Raw genomic sequence first — 15,530 nt, forward strand, 5'->3', positions numbered from 1 at the left:
TTTCATGCTTTTAGAAAATCATACTAAAATGTATATTAAGCGTCGATATATTTTACTGCTGTTGGCATACTTTGGACTTTTCACGTTGGCGTTACTAAGAAATAGTTTAAGCATAACCATCGTTGCCATGGTAAATAGAACTTCTGACGCAACCGAGAACGTTAGCAATTCAAAAAACAGTTGCCCCTACAACGGCAATGAAACTAACAAGACACTTCAAAACATACAAGTAAATTTTTTTCTATTAAATTATAAAAATAAAATTTAAATAATAAACTCAAATATTAATACACTTTTAGGCAGGGAAATTTAATTGGAGTTTAGTCCAGCAGGGAATTATTCTAGGATGTTACTCTTACGGGTATTTTTTAACAAACATTCCAGGAACTTATTTATCTCATCTTGTTGGACCCAAAAAAGTTATCAGTGTCTCAATGTTTTTCGGTGCCATACTTACACTTCTATCTCCAATTACAGCTAAAACGAGTTTTGAACTATTCGTCGCTCTGAGAGCCTTGTTAGGATTTTTCCAAGTAAGGACATTATTATTAGTTAAAACTTATTTTCATTAACCATTTATTTATTTAAAAAGGGTGCAGGTTACTCGACTATGATTGGTATTTGGAACTCGTGGGCGCCTCCCTTGGAAAGAACAATTCTGATTTCTATTACACTAGCCGGTAACAGTTTTGGCTCGGTTGTCGTTCTTCCACTGGCTGGGTTGATCGCAGCAAAGTTAGGCTGGGAGTCTGTATTTTATATAACAGGTATGCTGTTTATATCCTCAATGTCCAATACAAATCTTATTGTAGTGTTTTGTTAAAGGAGGGTGGGCAATTTTATGGACGCTATGTTGGGTATTGTTGATGTATGATGCACCCGACAAACATCCTAGGATTTCAGTAAAAGAAAAGAATTTTATTTGTTCTAGTGTTGGAAATACCGCCCAGGTAAAATAATTCACAACAAAGAAACAAAATAAACAATAGCCAGAAATTTTATTTTTATTTTTTTGCTAGATTGAGCGACTGAATCCTCCGTGGTGCTCTATGTTGACCTCTATTCCAATGTGGGCAATAGTGATCGCACATTTTTCGAGTAACTGGGCAGATTATACTGTTATAACCTTACTGCCAACTTATTTGTCAACTGTGCTTCACTTCGACATTACCTCGGTGGGTAGGCTTAATACTAGATTCCTTAAATAAAGGTTGTTTACCACTCCAACTTCCTTTAGAGTGGAATACTATCAGCACTTCCATATATTCTACAATGGTTAACTATTATGCTGACTGGCTATATCACTGATGTTATAAGGAAACGTAAACTCACCTCAACTATTAAGATTCGAAAAATTAATTCAACTATTGGACTTGTAGTGCCGGCAATTTGCATAGTTTTAGCTGGTTATGTTGGATGTAACGCAGTAGCTGCTGTTTTTTTCTTTTGTCTTTCATTTTTATTTTCGGGATTTGTTGGCAAGTATACAAAATAACTATAAAACGTGATGGTATCTCATATACTTTATGTTAATAATGATGATATATTATTTGTCGAATTAGCTCCCGGATTTAAATCAAATACATCGGATATTGCACCAAGATTTGGAGGGATCACATTTGCATTGTCCAACACTTTTGCAAACATCCCAGGGTTTCTTGCACCGTATGTGGGCGGTGTTATATTATCAAAAGACGTATGTTAATATTTTCAATAAATTGTTAAGAGTAAAAATACAATAATTACGAAATTTAAGATAAAAAAAGATTTCATTAAATAAAAATAATTCAAATTGTGATTTTTTTAGAGTGGATTGCCGCAATGGCAAACTATATTTTGGATATCTTTTGGTATATATACATTCGGGGCAATTATTTACTTGATTTTCGGTTCTGCAAAAGAGCAACATTGGGCTAAACCTGGTGGTTTATAGTTTGATATTTTAATCCCAATATTTAAACAAAAAAAAGAAAAAAGTTTAAAATAAATTTTAAATTTTTTCTTGCAGATCAGAAAAAAACTGAACTGGAATTGCCCTTGCAAGAAAATATTTCTCAAAAGGCCGATCGTTTTTGACGGCAATAGAAGAATATTTTTTATACCTTTTTTTTTTTGTTTTTATTTAAAAATAAATTTAAGTTAAAACTTTTTTGTTGCTTAAAATGTAAGTGGCAAAAGTATTTCAAAATACCATATATTTTTTTCCCATTTTATTTAAATTTTTGGTTCATTAAAGTTACTAATTATGAACAACAAAACAAGAATTACCACAGAATATGACACATGCGAATAACAGTTATAGTGTTGAGATTATGACTGCACAAGGTCTTCTGTTAAACCTCATTCCGCAACAGCCGCTGTCTTGGCACACGTCACGCTCTCTTATAACACACCAATCAAACAAGTCATTCGCGTCACGTGACTACTTGTAATGCCCGTATTTTTAGAACGAGGGACCGGTTAAATTTCCGCTGACTGTCAGCAAGTTTTAGTTAGCGATTCGAATTTTTACGAAACGTACGTTGTGCTTGCTTATTTGAAAGTAAGTTGTGATTTTAAAGTCTCTGTTAGTACTTTTTTATCGTACAAACATCTGTTTAGCAGAGCAATTAATAATCACCTTTAAGATGACGTCATTCACACAAAACGTTGTCAAAACTAAAAGGAACAAGACAGAAAAAGGGAATACGCGTAGTATAAGTAGCAATATTTTATTTCAAATAATTTTAAAAGAAGTTTTGCGCAGTTACGTATATTAGCTAAAATAAAAAATTTGCCATAAAAAGATAAGTATATATAAGTCAGTACATGTGTGGGGTTAGACAGCAAAGGTTAAAGTTTAATTAAGCTTCTCACTATATATATATATTCATATGCGTAAGATCAGTACCAGCTGTCACATTATGACGTAATAATCGGGAATTCATGTTATCAGTCGTTACGTCATAAGTATTGCGAACGACGGGCGCCATCCCCAAGGATTTAGTTGAACTTATCAATTTTATTTTTAATTTTAGTTTTTTTTTAATAATAAAATCTGAATCAAACACGAATCATGTCGGACTCAGAAGAATTTTCATCCGAGGTAAGAAAGGTTTTAAAATTATTTTTTAAACAACTTTAAAACACAGTTTTTAAAGTTTTGCTTTTTTAAAACAATAAAACAATATGTTTTATTTGAGCAATTATCCAAAAAAGTAATAATTTTTGGAATTTATTTTATACATTTAAAAATATAATATTTTTGAATATATAAAATTATTTTAAATAAATCAACAAAGGCTTGATTTAAATTCTCTTATACTAAATATTTAAAAAAATTTAAATATTTTTAAAATTAACAATTTTAAATATATATATCAAATCTTTTGTTGCAATTAATTTCGTTAAATTAATTGCAGTAATAATTTCTAATTTGTTATAGTTTATCTACGTGTACATAATAAACCATTTAACTTATAACTTTTTTGTATGACCACGAATGCTTCCACTTATTAACCCATTAACTTTAACGCATGAAACACTAATCACATGTATTGTTATGTGCTATCACGTGATGCAATATACGAACAATAAATTAGGAAGAGAGTTCTGAGGAGGAAAGTGATTATGAAAGCGAAGAAGAAACTGGGGAAATAAAAAGAGAAACTGTAGAAAATTTTGTTTAAAATAAAGAAAAAAAAACAATAGGCTTTAAGTGTTAAAATTTAGATTTCAAAGTGACAAAGTAAACAGTTTTAAATACAATCAAATTAGTTTACATTTTGAAAAATACAAACAGAATTTTAAATTTATATTTGAGGGTAAGATAATAGCATATAAATAAATTGTACACCAAGCAAGAAAAGGGGGTTAATAAAGTTACCCCTTAGATAATTTGCATGAAACTAACCTCACGCTTTGTCACCCCTAACACAGGAAGAAGTCGAAACCCAAGAAGTTGAGGAAGTCGAAGAACAACAAGCAGAGGAGGAACAACAAGAACCTGAACAGGATGAAAGTAATACTGATGACGCCGAGGTATTTACATCATGCTCATAAACATCAAATAAATAACAACATTTTCTAAGGCCAACTAAAACGTATGTGCCGAAGCAATATCATTTTTAGTATGTTTTTTTGAAATATGTAATCTGTTTTGTTATTTTTACAGAAAAAAGAATCTTTACCAAAGTGAGTAAATTTTTAGTTTAATACTTTAAAATTTTAACCATAACACACTAAGCATAAGGTTACTCAAAAATTAATTTATTGTTATTGAAATTCAAGATTTACAAAATTAATTTCAATTTAAGATTGTCGGTACCCAAGATTACTCCTCTTAAAATCCCGGATGGAGAGTCGGTTGATCTCCAAGATATGAAGAGAAAGAGGATGGAAAAAGACAGCCTTGAGCTTCAAACTCTGATAAACGCTCATTTCGAACAAAGAAAACGCGACGAAGAGGAGTTGGAAGCTTTGAGAATCAGAATCGAGCAGAGAAAATCGGAGAGACAAGAACAAATTCGAATTCGGCAAGATAAAGAAAAGGAGAGAATGTCACAAGAAAGGGTAATTACAAAACAAGATTCGTATAACAAAGTTCGAAGTTTTTCATTACACAGTCATCATATTTTAAAACATAATTTTAGGAAGAACGAAAGAAGAAAGAAGAGGAAGAAGAAACAAAGAGATTGGAGGAAGAAGCCCGAAAAAAGGCAGCTATCGCCAACATGTCACTTCATTATGGGGGTTATCTTGCTAGGGTAAGTACTTGTGATTAGCTCGCTAAGTCAAACAAATAATTTTTTCTTTTTTTAACTTTTTTGACAATAATGCAACATATCAGAGTTAAGCTATTTGTATAATATTGATCCTAGCTGTTTCGTACAACAAAAGTGATAATGTAATACTTATTTACATATGCTTAAACTTTGCTTGGTTGTATTCAAAATTTGGTATAATAACAGGCTGAAAAGAACAAACCAAACAAGAGGCAGACCGAGAGAGAAAAGAAGAAGAAAGCACTTCAAGACAGGCGAAAGCCACTTAACATCGACCATCTTGGAACCGACAAGTAAGATAAACCTAATCTCACACAACCTAACGTTGTTGCAATTTGTTGGCGTATTACAACAACAATTTACATCATTTTTTTAACACAATTTTTATTTAAGACTTCGCGAAAAGGCCAAGGAACTGTGGGATTGGCTTTACACACTTGAAGATGAGAAATACGATTTTGAGCAACGTATCAACCGACAAAAATACGACGTAAGCAAAAAAAATATAATCCTTAATTCGTTACTATAAGAATTTGTTTAAAAAGGCTAAACCTAACTTTTTTGCAGATTAACCAATTGAGACAACGAGTTAATGAATACATGGGTAAATTCTCCAAAACCAAGAGAGGAGCTGGTGTAAAGATCTCAGGTCATGGAGGCATTGGAGCCGCAGCTGCCAATTTCAAATAACTCCACATCTAAATTGCTTTAAATTTCAACGCTTTACTCATTACTATTAAATTTGCTATTCAGTCACGAATGAATGTGCTTTTAGATTTTTAGGAATCATATTTTGTTGCCGGTTACCGAAAGTTAAAGTTAAAGTTATGTTTATTTAAAATAATAAAACTCATTGCACTAAAATATTTGTTCGTTATTCTGTATTACAGTAGAAGTTTTTTTTATTTAAACAAATTTTATTTAAAAATAAAAAACTAAAACTTTAAAAAATTCCATGCCAACAAATATACAACATTTACAAAATAATTCCAATAAAAACAATAAAAAAAGAACAATCTCAACAAGAATAGAAACTATAAAAAGTTAATCTAAAAAACAAAATCAATAAAAAAAATTTCGCAGTTTTCCATCCCATTGTAAAGGGCCACCTTGGTATAATTTTTTTTTTTTATTTCTAAAATATACCATCAAAAATGGAATCCAACATTCTTCGAGCATCACTGACTTCTTCCTTTTGCGTAGTCGCCTTATCGACTGACGTCATAAGAGATTCCTGTATGACGTCTTTCACATGTGGGGAATTCCCAAGATGGCAGCTTTGTGGCGAAGATTCAATTTTAAATAAAGACTTCACGTCATCGTTGGTTGGTGCACTGGTTATTGTGACGTCAGGAGAAAAGGAAACCTCAATATTTTCCTTATTCGTTACGTCATGTTGAAAATCCTCGGTTGAAAACGGTAAAAAGTTATCAAAATTTCTTAAGTTATCGTCATCAGGTTGATCAAGGTCGAGCTTAGACTTAAAAAAGGGATGCCGGGATGGTAATTTTTCGTTATGGTAAATTGCTTTGACGTCATATCTGGTTGTCCTTTCTGGCGTGGTATTTTGCTTGTGTTTGATAATGTCACACTTATTGGAGGTGAATGACGTAGTTGGTGTATATTGTTGTGGACTCAGTCGCGATTGAAATCTTACAAAACAACAAATATTTTTAAATAGCTTATATAACTATATATACCGGTAGCGTGGTGTAGTGGTAAGAATACTTGCTACACCATACATAAGGTCGTGGGTTCAATCCCCACTGATCTCATGCTGTAGCGCCCTTGAGTAAGGCGCTATAAACGGTATAAAATCTTGCTGAGCCAGCACTTAATCAGCAGCAATCTATAATATCCCAAACTGCCACATCTATAATATCCCAAACTGCCACAGGCAGCTCGAGACTGGGTCGGAGAAACTGATGTTACTCTATGTTTAAGTCGCGCATTCGACTTTCCCACATCGAGGATAAAGATATATGCAAAAAAAAAATCAAATAAAAAAAAAATATATATACCATGTTAAAAACTTAAATACCTCGGGTTCATAACAGAATTTGACGATGTTTGATTTGAATCTTTGTTTAATGGCTTACTTTCCTTTTAAAGTAAACTTTGATTACTTTTAGATAGTTAGATTTCATATTGAGTTCAAAATAAGGCACAAGAATATGCCAACATGTCAATAATTTTACTTTTAAATAAAAAAACATTTAATTTTTATTAATTTAAAAAAAACATTTAATTTTTATTTTTATTAATTTACTGAACTTATTTTTTTTTAAATAATATTTATCGTAGTTAAATATACTGAAGTGTAATGAAGTCAACCTCTTCTAGTTGTGCAAAAGCTTCCAACATCATCAACTCTTCCTCCTCTTCCCGTTCTTCCAAATCAAAATCACAAATCACATCACTATCATCAGCATTGTTGTTGATGAAATTATGTTGTGTGTTTTGTGAGAATTGTCGATAAGTTGTGTTTGGTACATAAGTACTCTGAGATTGGTAAGTCTACATTTACAAAAAATTATAAAGATTTAGTCCGCACAGAATATACATTTAATGAAAATATAATTATTTTTTCTTAAATAAATATGTATACTTGGCAGCGTGGTGTAGTGGTAAGAACACTTGCTACACCACACATAAGGTCGTGGGTTCAATCCCCACTGCTTTCATGCTGTAGCGCGCTCGAGTAAGGCGCTATAAACGATATGAACTCCTGCTGAGCCAGAACTTAATCAGCAGCATAATTAACGGGCAATTATATTCTATAATATCCCAAACTGCCACAGGCAACTCGAGACTGGGTCGGAGTCAAAAAAAAAAACTTACGTGATTAGCAAACGTAACTCGTTTTTTATTGCTTGGTGGTGGTTTGAAATAATAATTTGGTTCTTGTTCCCACAATTGGTTGCTACAATCAGCTAAAAATGGTATTTTTTAAAACTTTACACCAATAAATACAAAATGTCAAAGGATTTTTTACTTACCTTGGAAAAGAGAAGGTACCAATGGCACCGAATCAAGATGAGAAAATTCAGATTTTTGCGATGAGAAATTATTTTCTTGTTGGGAGTAGCTATTTGATTTGTTTATTTCAGTATCATAGTTGTAAATAGTTTGTAGTTGATTTTGACTTGATTTAAAATTGTTGTTTTGTTGAACTGGAGAAACTTTATTCCATGCCACTACTTTTCCCATACGAGAAAACTCTTTATTTGTTACTTGTGGGGCTGACTAAATATCACCATACTGTTACACTACATATCTCTCTTACTTTCTATTTCACTAAATATGTCAAAATTCTAAAATCCCCACCTAATATTAACTGTAAGGACTCCATAATATATTTCTTATTTCGGTATAGCTTGAACTTTTTTTACAAATTCTTACAGATACTTTTTTTTTTTTTGTATATATCTTTATCCTCGATGTGGGAAAGTCGAATGCGCGACTTAAACATAGAGTAACATAAGTTACTCCAACCCAGTCTCGAGTTGCCTGTGGCAGTTTGGGATATTATAGAGACTATAATTGCCCGGTAATTATGCTGCTGATTAAGTGCTAGCTCAGCAGGAGTTTATACCGTTTATAGCGCCTTACTCAAGGGCGCTACAGCATGAGATCAGTAGGGATTGAACCCACGACCTCATGTGTGGTGTAGCAAGTGTTCTTACCACTACACCACGCTGCCGGTGCACTCAAGTTACAACTTTACCATATAAACGAAACTTACATTTTGAACTTTGCTGTACTTTGATGGCCTGGGTGTAATATCAACTAACTCATTATCTTTAACATAAAATAGAAATTAAAATACAATTATTATGTTAAATATATAATGGAGTAGATAATCCAACCCAAAAACAAATGTTAATTTAATTGTGTAATAAAAAAATTACACTGAGGCTTACCAAAACTAGGTAATTCCTCACTGTATTCTTCTGAATTAGAGGTATAATTCATTCTTGATCCCACATTTATTTGATCCTAACAAATATTTAGTAAAAAATAAAAGCAAAATTAAATAGTAAATTACACATCCGGATTTAAAATTTATTTTAGATAAATTTAAAAATTATAAATACCACCACAAGAATGAATAAATATAAACATATATTTTATTTCAAATATGTAACTAACTTGATAATATTGTTCTTCCCTATCAAATCTTGATTGTTTAAGTGGAATACCAACATTCTTGTTAAATTGTTTGATTGGAGTTTGTTGATACCGACAAAATGAATCCAACTGCTCCCAACCTGCCTGCCTGTTACAATATATATAAACAATTTATTTCCACATTTTATGTTTTAGAATCATGTAATTCAAAAGCACTTCAAATTAATTTTACCTTTTACAACTAGGTGTTGAAGGAACAACCTGATTAATTTGGTTGATGTTCTGTTTACTGGCAGCTATATTGCCTAAGCAAACAAACAAACAAACTAAATTAAACTCTTTAAAAAAAGAAAGCCATGTAAATATGTGTTTTAAACTTTTGTAATGTATAATGTTTTACCTTTTGGTTTAACTTTGAAGTTATTACAACATATGTGTCCACAAGGTTTTTTGCAATTGTGTTTACAAGATGACCTGTAAAAAAATTTCAAAGTATTTGACAATATTCAAATAAATTAAAAACAAAATAAATTGCAAAATATCAAATTTATAATCAACTGCCTACTTTTGTTTTTCAAAGTATTTTGACTCCTTCATGTTAACTTGTTTGTTTCCAGACATAGCAGTAAGTAAGTGTGGGCCGATGTAGTAAGGTGTATAAACACTTTCAACATCAAGTCCAACTTAATAATATAACATTTATTAAATTTAAATGTAATAATATACAAACTTAAGCAAAAATATTTTTCTACATTTAAAAAATCACTAAAGATACTTATTCAAAAAAATTAAAAAAAATTAACAATGATCTAAAAAAGTTAATAAAATATGAATACTTTATTAAAACTACATATAACAAGTAAAAACCAACTAATCTGAATAATAATTAAAGTCTTACTTACCCCATTCTAAACTAATAAGTTTAACATTAAGTTCATCTCCCTTGTTAGCTCTCTTAACATTTAAAGTACGTTGCCATTTATGTTCGTCTGATATTAACAGTTGCGAGTCAAACACTCTTTGTTTCATTAAAACTTTGTTGTCTGCATCACCTGAAGTATACAATTTATAAAACCTTTAACTTATAGATATTGTCATTATTATAAACTAACATTGCTTTTAGTTATTAAAACTGCCAGCAGTAGAATTTAAGGTTACAAAAATTTTACATAAAAAAATTTTTGTAATTGTTATTTTTATTTCTATAAATGTGCTGTCTTACCAATAAATAAAATACAAAGATGTTTCTTGCCAGCAGTTTGTTGTTTACCAAGAGTTTCATGGTTGGTAAGAACCACTTGAATGGTAATGTCGCAATTGTCTTTGGTGTATTTTTTACTCTAACAAAAACAAATTAAAATTTGTTAAAATATATTGATACTTTACATATAAACTCGCAATGAAGAATAAAACATAAACTATGTTAACACATTTAATTAAATCAGTTAACTACATACCTGTTCTACATGAACTGCATATTTGGGAAAGCCTTTTACTGCATTTTGTAAGTTATTTCCGAATGGTGGATTTCTATTAACAACCATTTCTAACTCTCGTGGTCCCATCTGTTCACATTTCTCGAATGAACAAATACCAGCGTTTGCAAGTACGCTGGATAATGTCGCTCCTATGCTCGGTAGTTGCTTGGTTACATATCTAATACCAAAATTTAAATTATATTTTAATTTACACCTAAAAATTTAAAATCCTTTAAGTATAATAACCAACCCAATCTTAATTTCATAGCAACCTTTCAGAAATTCACTGTGCCTCTATTTAGTAGTTAATTAGTTAAATAAAACAATTTTTTAGTATTTAATGTTAAGTATACCTTGAATTTTCCCATAGTCTTGATTTTACACATTTAGAAAGCAGAATTGAATTATACAAACATTTTGAATGTTCACCTAACATTAAAAATTCAACAAGACATTTCGACACTCGAGATGCATTTCTATAAAACATAAATAAAGCAATTTTAACATATCCTTTATCTACAAATTAAATATTCTTATAGATCAATACTTTTACTAATTAAACACCTGAATATTTTAGTAACATCTTGGGTGAGTGTAAAATCTTGAATACTAATACAACCAAGTGTAGCTTGTAACAAACAATTTACTTTCATCGTAGTTGTTTTTATCCGACCTTGCATTGGAAACCTTTTTTTAAAAAATATAAAATTATTGCAATTTTTATCTAAATGCGCAATTAATTTTTAACTGACTGTGTAAATAAGTTTTTTATTTCTTTGGTATTATAAACATAAATTTTGTAAACCTACTTTGCATTAAAAAAACAAAATATAACCTTATTGTAACTCGATTTTTGTCTTTGTTCATTTTGTTTAAAGTTGTTCGTTCGTTCATGCGAAGAGTTAGTTCCTGAAATTCGTGACAATCACTCAAAATAAAAAGCTGAAATATTTCAATTTTTTTTTTTAAATTAAATCAAAAAAATTTTTTTTTTTAAATTTAGATAAAAATTAAAATAATGCCAACAGCCTTAGATGTATTTTAAAAATTAAAAAAATATATAAAGCCTAGTAACCAGTTCTTCCAATGTTTCATTGCCGCTTAAATTTGAAAACTTTTTGAGTGTCTCATATGCAATACAATATCTAGCCATTAACTTTCCAGCTTCAGTTGGTCTTAAATCAAAGTCATTTGTAACACCAACCAAGTTAATAGAGGTTAGAGAATCAAGGTTGCGCATGCATAACTCGTGCAGTCTTTTATCCGCCTCTTCTCTAGTGATGCCTGCTGGGTAGCCTAAAAAATGTGAACAAAACTCAAGTTGACATTCAGTGTTAACATAAACCCATGTTAAAAAAACTTTATTGCTAAACTAAAGCAAAAAATTAAAAAAAAAAAATTAAACATGAAAAGTGTTTAATATTTTATTTGATGGTAAATTTTGGTAATACAAAGGCGTTTTTTTCTGACATTAACATAGAGTAAGTGTGGATTGAACCAAGGACCTCATGTAGTACAACCAAGTGTTCTGACCACTACACAACGCTGCTGGTTTGAAATGACAGTTGGTACTTAAAGTTACCATAATGAGTTGGGTTTTTCATAATTCGGATGTATAGAAAAGTTGATCTTATCCATTCTAAGGCAATCGAAACATCTTTAATCGTCATTAATACTATCTCTGCATTCAAATGCTCGATCAAGTGGCTAAAAAAGGTAATATCAACAATTAGAAAGTAAGCAATATGTTTAATACAATTGTAAACTTTATTACACAAATTTTTTCCAAGCGGTGGATTTTATACCTATGCAATGAACTTTCGATATGTTGTGAACCATTTACAATATCATGATAAAGATCTCTTGATTGTTGCCTTGTCATTATTACTGCTGTTGCAGAAGTGTCAAACTTAAAATTATAACAAAATTGACAACTTAAAAATGAATAAAAAATAAATTAGTTCTTTATAAAAAAGGACATTTAAATATTAAGTTGCCCTAATCCTTTAAATATGAAGGCTAAAAAAACAGCAAAATTACAGCATTTGACTCATATTAAATCAAAAAAATATAAAATGTTTAATTACCTGAGGTCTTCCAGCCCTTCCTATCATCTGTAAAATTTCAGACTGAGAATATTCTTGAAAGACTCCTTTAACATAGTGACAAGTTGACTTCACCACCACCAAGTGGGCAGGCAAATTAACCCCCATTGCAAGTGTGCTAGTGCTAACTAAAAATAAAATGGCCCATTACAAATTATTATAAAAATTTAAATATTTTTTACCCATTTTTTTTACCGGCAGCATGGTGTAGTGGTAAGAACACTTGCTACACCACACATGAGGTCGTGGGTTCAATCCCCACTGATCTCATGCTGTAGCGCACTTGAGTAAGGCGCTATAAACGGTATAAACTCCTGCTGAGCCAGCACTTAATCAGCAGCATAATTACCGGGAAATTATAGTCTCTATAATATCCCAAACTGCCACAGGCAACTCGAGACTGGGTCGAAGTAACTTATGTTACTCTATGTTTAAGAAAAAAAAAATAAAATTTGAAAACATTTTTTAAACAAAAAAAAGTGATGATAATTGTTTTAGAAAGTTTTCATCTTGTTACAATACCTAGCACAAGAAGCTGCCCAGAAGCAAATAAATCCTCCACTAGATGTCTATCATGGGCATCTAAACCAGCATGATGGTATCCAATACCACCCAACAACATTTCTCGAAGTCTAAACATTGAGTAAGATAAGGCAAAAACCTATTTAGGTTGCATTTAAATATTAACCTTAAAAATATGTAGATAAATCACAAAATAAATTTCGACAAAACATTAGAAACATAGAGCTTTATATTTGCCTGTGGTTATGCACCAAATTAGAACACTTGGTCAAGTTTTGTTTGTGAGATGAATTAAAAACAAAGTTTAAGTCTTTAGACAGTGTTGTAGATGCTTGTTCTACACTCTTTCTTGTGGAACAAAACTAAAACACAACAATGTATTTTTTTACCTAGGAATTACTTAATAGTTTACCAAACAGAATTTTTTAATTTCTAAAATGATGTGATTTAAATTGCAACATTTGTGACTTTTACAACAGAGACAAAAACTTTTGTTAACAAACCACTAATGTTGGTTTATTATCTGAATAAGTTTGTATCACGTTTCCAAGTTTGTAGTTAAGATTGATATCGAACTTAAACTCAGAGCCATTAGATGACCAAGGGTAGCCTAGTACAACTCTTCTGAGTTTAACCGGTCTGTATTTAGCATCCATGCTAAATCAAAAATCTCTTACAAAAAGTTAAAATTAATTTTTTATAAATATTACTACATCCACAGCAAATCTATTTTGTTGTTAAAACATAGGACTCTCAAGCTAGTAGCTGGGTTGTTAACGTACTTAAAATGCACAGCGGGCTGATCAGTAGATCCCAGCCACTCAGCAATATCCTTAGTATTAGGAATAGTAGCTGATACAGCAATCAACCTCAGGCTTGATTTCTCACCAGCACTTATACTTGTTTGCACTGTTTTCATCCTACTTACAACAGCCTATATGCATATCATTAAAATAATATATTAGACTGCATGTTTAACTGTTAATTTATATATATATAAACTCTATATGAGGTTATGGGTTTAATCCCCACTGATCTCGTGCTGTAGCGCCCTTGAGTAAGGCGCTATAAACAGTATGAACTCCTGCTGAGCCAGCACTTAATCAGCAGCATAATTATCGGGCAATTATAATCTATAACATCTCAAACTGCCACAGGCAACTCGAGACTGGGTCGGAGTAACTGATGTTACTCTATGTTGTGCATTCGACTTTCCCACATCGAGGATAAAGATGTATACAAAAAACAAAAAAAACATATTGAATTAATTTAAATACAAAAATATTGTTATAAAAATAAAATTTGAATAAAAATATAAAGAGCTTTACAAGTCTTAAACTATGTAAGTTAACTTTAGAACTACGAACAAAAACTAAGTACAAATTATTCCTTACTTCCATAGTTGCACCTCTTGTTTCATCATTTAGTAAATGAACTTCATCAATTAAAAATAATTCAACTCTCTTTACAAGCGAAGTATTATCTCTCCATCGTCTGGTCATACTATCCCACTTTTCCTTGAAAATTTGAATTGATAATTAAATTAAAATCCCGTTTATACCTTTTTTTTATAAATATACTGAATTAGAATTACAGGAGTTGTAAGAATGACATCAGCTTTTTGAAGTTGGAAGAAGTCATCCATATCTGAATCTCCAGTTAACTCCAAGCAATCCAAACCCAAACTCTCAAACTTTACAGACCAATCATTATGTCTTTCAGAGCACAATGCCTTGACAGGAGCCACTAAGAAAATCATCCGAATATTTTTTATAGCCTATATATCTACACTATGTTAAAAGTTAAACTTAAACTTTGTAGTCTAATATTAACCTATGCCGTTTTTAAATATATATACATGATCTAGTAAAATTAAAAGAGTATTAACAAACTGTCACTAATGCTTTACTGAATGATGGCAAGATAGATACATTTGACAGAAAACAACTTACTGTACACAACTTTTGGAAAAGTTTTTCTACTTTTTCCTGACTCTTCTGTTTTTATTAACAGTCGAATAATTGCAAGTTCAAAAATCAAAGTTTTGCCAGAACCAGTAGGAGCACAAACTACTAATGGTTCATCTGTATACAGAGTATCATCAAATACCTGGATTATTAATAAAATAACAATGTTAGTCATTTATACTAATGCCACAATTTTAAAGATTTTTTAGAATAAACAGTCTTATTAACTACTTTTATTAATCTAATACTTACCTTGGATTGGACAACATTAAAGTAAGGAATGTCTTTAAAAATATCCCGATATTTCTCAGCTACAACAAAGAGTCAAATAATACAAAAGAGAACAACATCAATTTTTGACTATAGTGCAAATTTGTTAAAGTTTAACTGTAGTTTTATATCTGACATGATATTATAATTACGTCGATATTAAAAACCTTTTTTATTTTATTTATAAAATGTCAACTTACGTAATTCGTCCACTGGACGAAGTTGTGTGCCATCAAAAACTCTGCCACCTGGTGTTTGGTAAGAAGGAAGTGTTAATTTTTGAGGAGTTTGCAT

The 15,530-nt window shown here is 30.8% G+C and overlaps 3 protein-coding genes across 3 annotated transcripts; 2 read left to right on the forward strand and 1 right to left on the reverse strand.

The window, feature by feature from the left end:
* Nucleotides 1-28: 28 nt before the first annotated feature.
* LOC145742220 (sialin-like) lies at nucleotides 29-1,933 on the forward strand. The gene is made up of 8 exons (XM_082560006.1): nucleotides 29-160; nucleotides 300-533; nucleotides 593-767; nucleotides 826-950; nucleotides 1,020-1,175; nucleotides 1,238-1,418; nucleotides 1,563-1,696; nucleotides 1,808-1,933. Exons 1-8 carry the CDS (start codon nucleotides 29-31, stop codon nucleotides 1,931-1,933), a joined length of 1,263 nt encoding a protein of 420 aa, XP_082416132.1.
* Nucleotides 1,934-3,040: 1,107 nt separating this feature from the next.
* On the forward strand, nucleotides 3,041-5,613 carry LOC145741386 (troponin T, fast skeletal muscle isoforms-like). Its single transcript, XM_082558971.1, has 7 exons — nucleotides 3,041-3,085; nucleotides 3,919-3,991; nucleotides 4,301-4,551; nucleotides 4,632-4,745; nucleotides 4,950-5,056; nucleotides 5,157-5,253; nucleotides 5,331-5,613. The coding sequence occupies exons 1-7, from the start codon at nucleotides 3,056-3,058 to the stop codon at nucleotides 5,451-5,453; spliced, it is 795 nt and encodes a 264-aa protein (XP_082415097.1). The 5' UTR covers nucleotides 3,041-3,055; the 3' UTR covers nucleotides 5,454-5,613.
* A 285-nt stretch (nucleotides 5,614-5,898) lies between these two features.
* Nucleotides 5,899-15,530, reverse strand: LOC145742221 (putative ATP-dependent DNA helicase HFM1). Its single transcript, XM_082560007.1, has 29 exons — nucleotides 15,437-15,530; nucleotides 15,219-15,277; nucleotides 14,952-15,108; nucleotides 14,594-14,745; nucleotides 14,394-14,516; nucleotides 13,782-13,933; nucleotides 13,503-13,656; nucleotides 13,237-13,361; nucleotides 13,000-13,109; nucleotides 12,460-12,605; nucleotides 12,178-12,281; nucleotides 11,955-12,079; nucleotides 11,448-11,668; nucleotides 11,208-11,314; nucleotides 10,937-11,059; nucleotides 10,726-10,848; nucleotides 10,352-10,550; nucleotides 10,117-10,234; nucleotides 9,797-9,946; nucleotides 9,460-9,577; nucleotides 9,295-9,368; nucleotides 9,127-9,199; nucleotides 8,916-9,042; nucleotides 8,687-8,762; nucleotides 8,509-8,564; nucleotides 7,763-8,009; nucleotides 7,605-7,696; nucleotides 7,078-7,280; nucleotides 5,899-6,415 (listed from the first exon to the last, which is right to left on the reverse strand). Exons 1-29 carry the CDS (start codon nucleotides 15,528-15,530, stop codon nucleotides 5,899-5,901), a joined length of 4,125 nt encoding a protein of 1,374 aa, XP_082416133.1.

This window comes from Corella eumyota, chromosome 2 (assembly GCF_963082875.1).
Source record: "Corella eumyota chromosome 2, kaCorEumy4.1, whole genome shotgun sequence".
Taxonomy (NCBI): Eukaryota; Metazoa; Chordata; class Ascidiacea; order Phlebobranchia; family Corellidae; genus Corella; species Corella eumyota.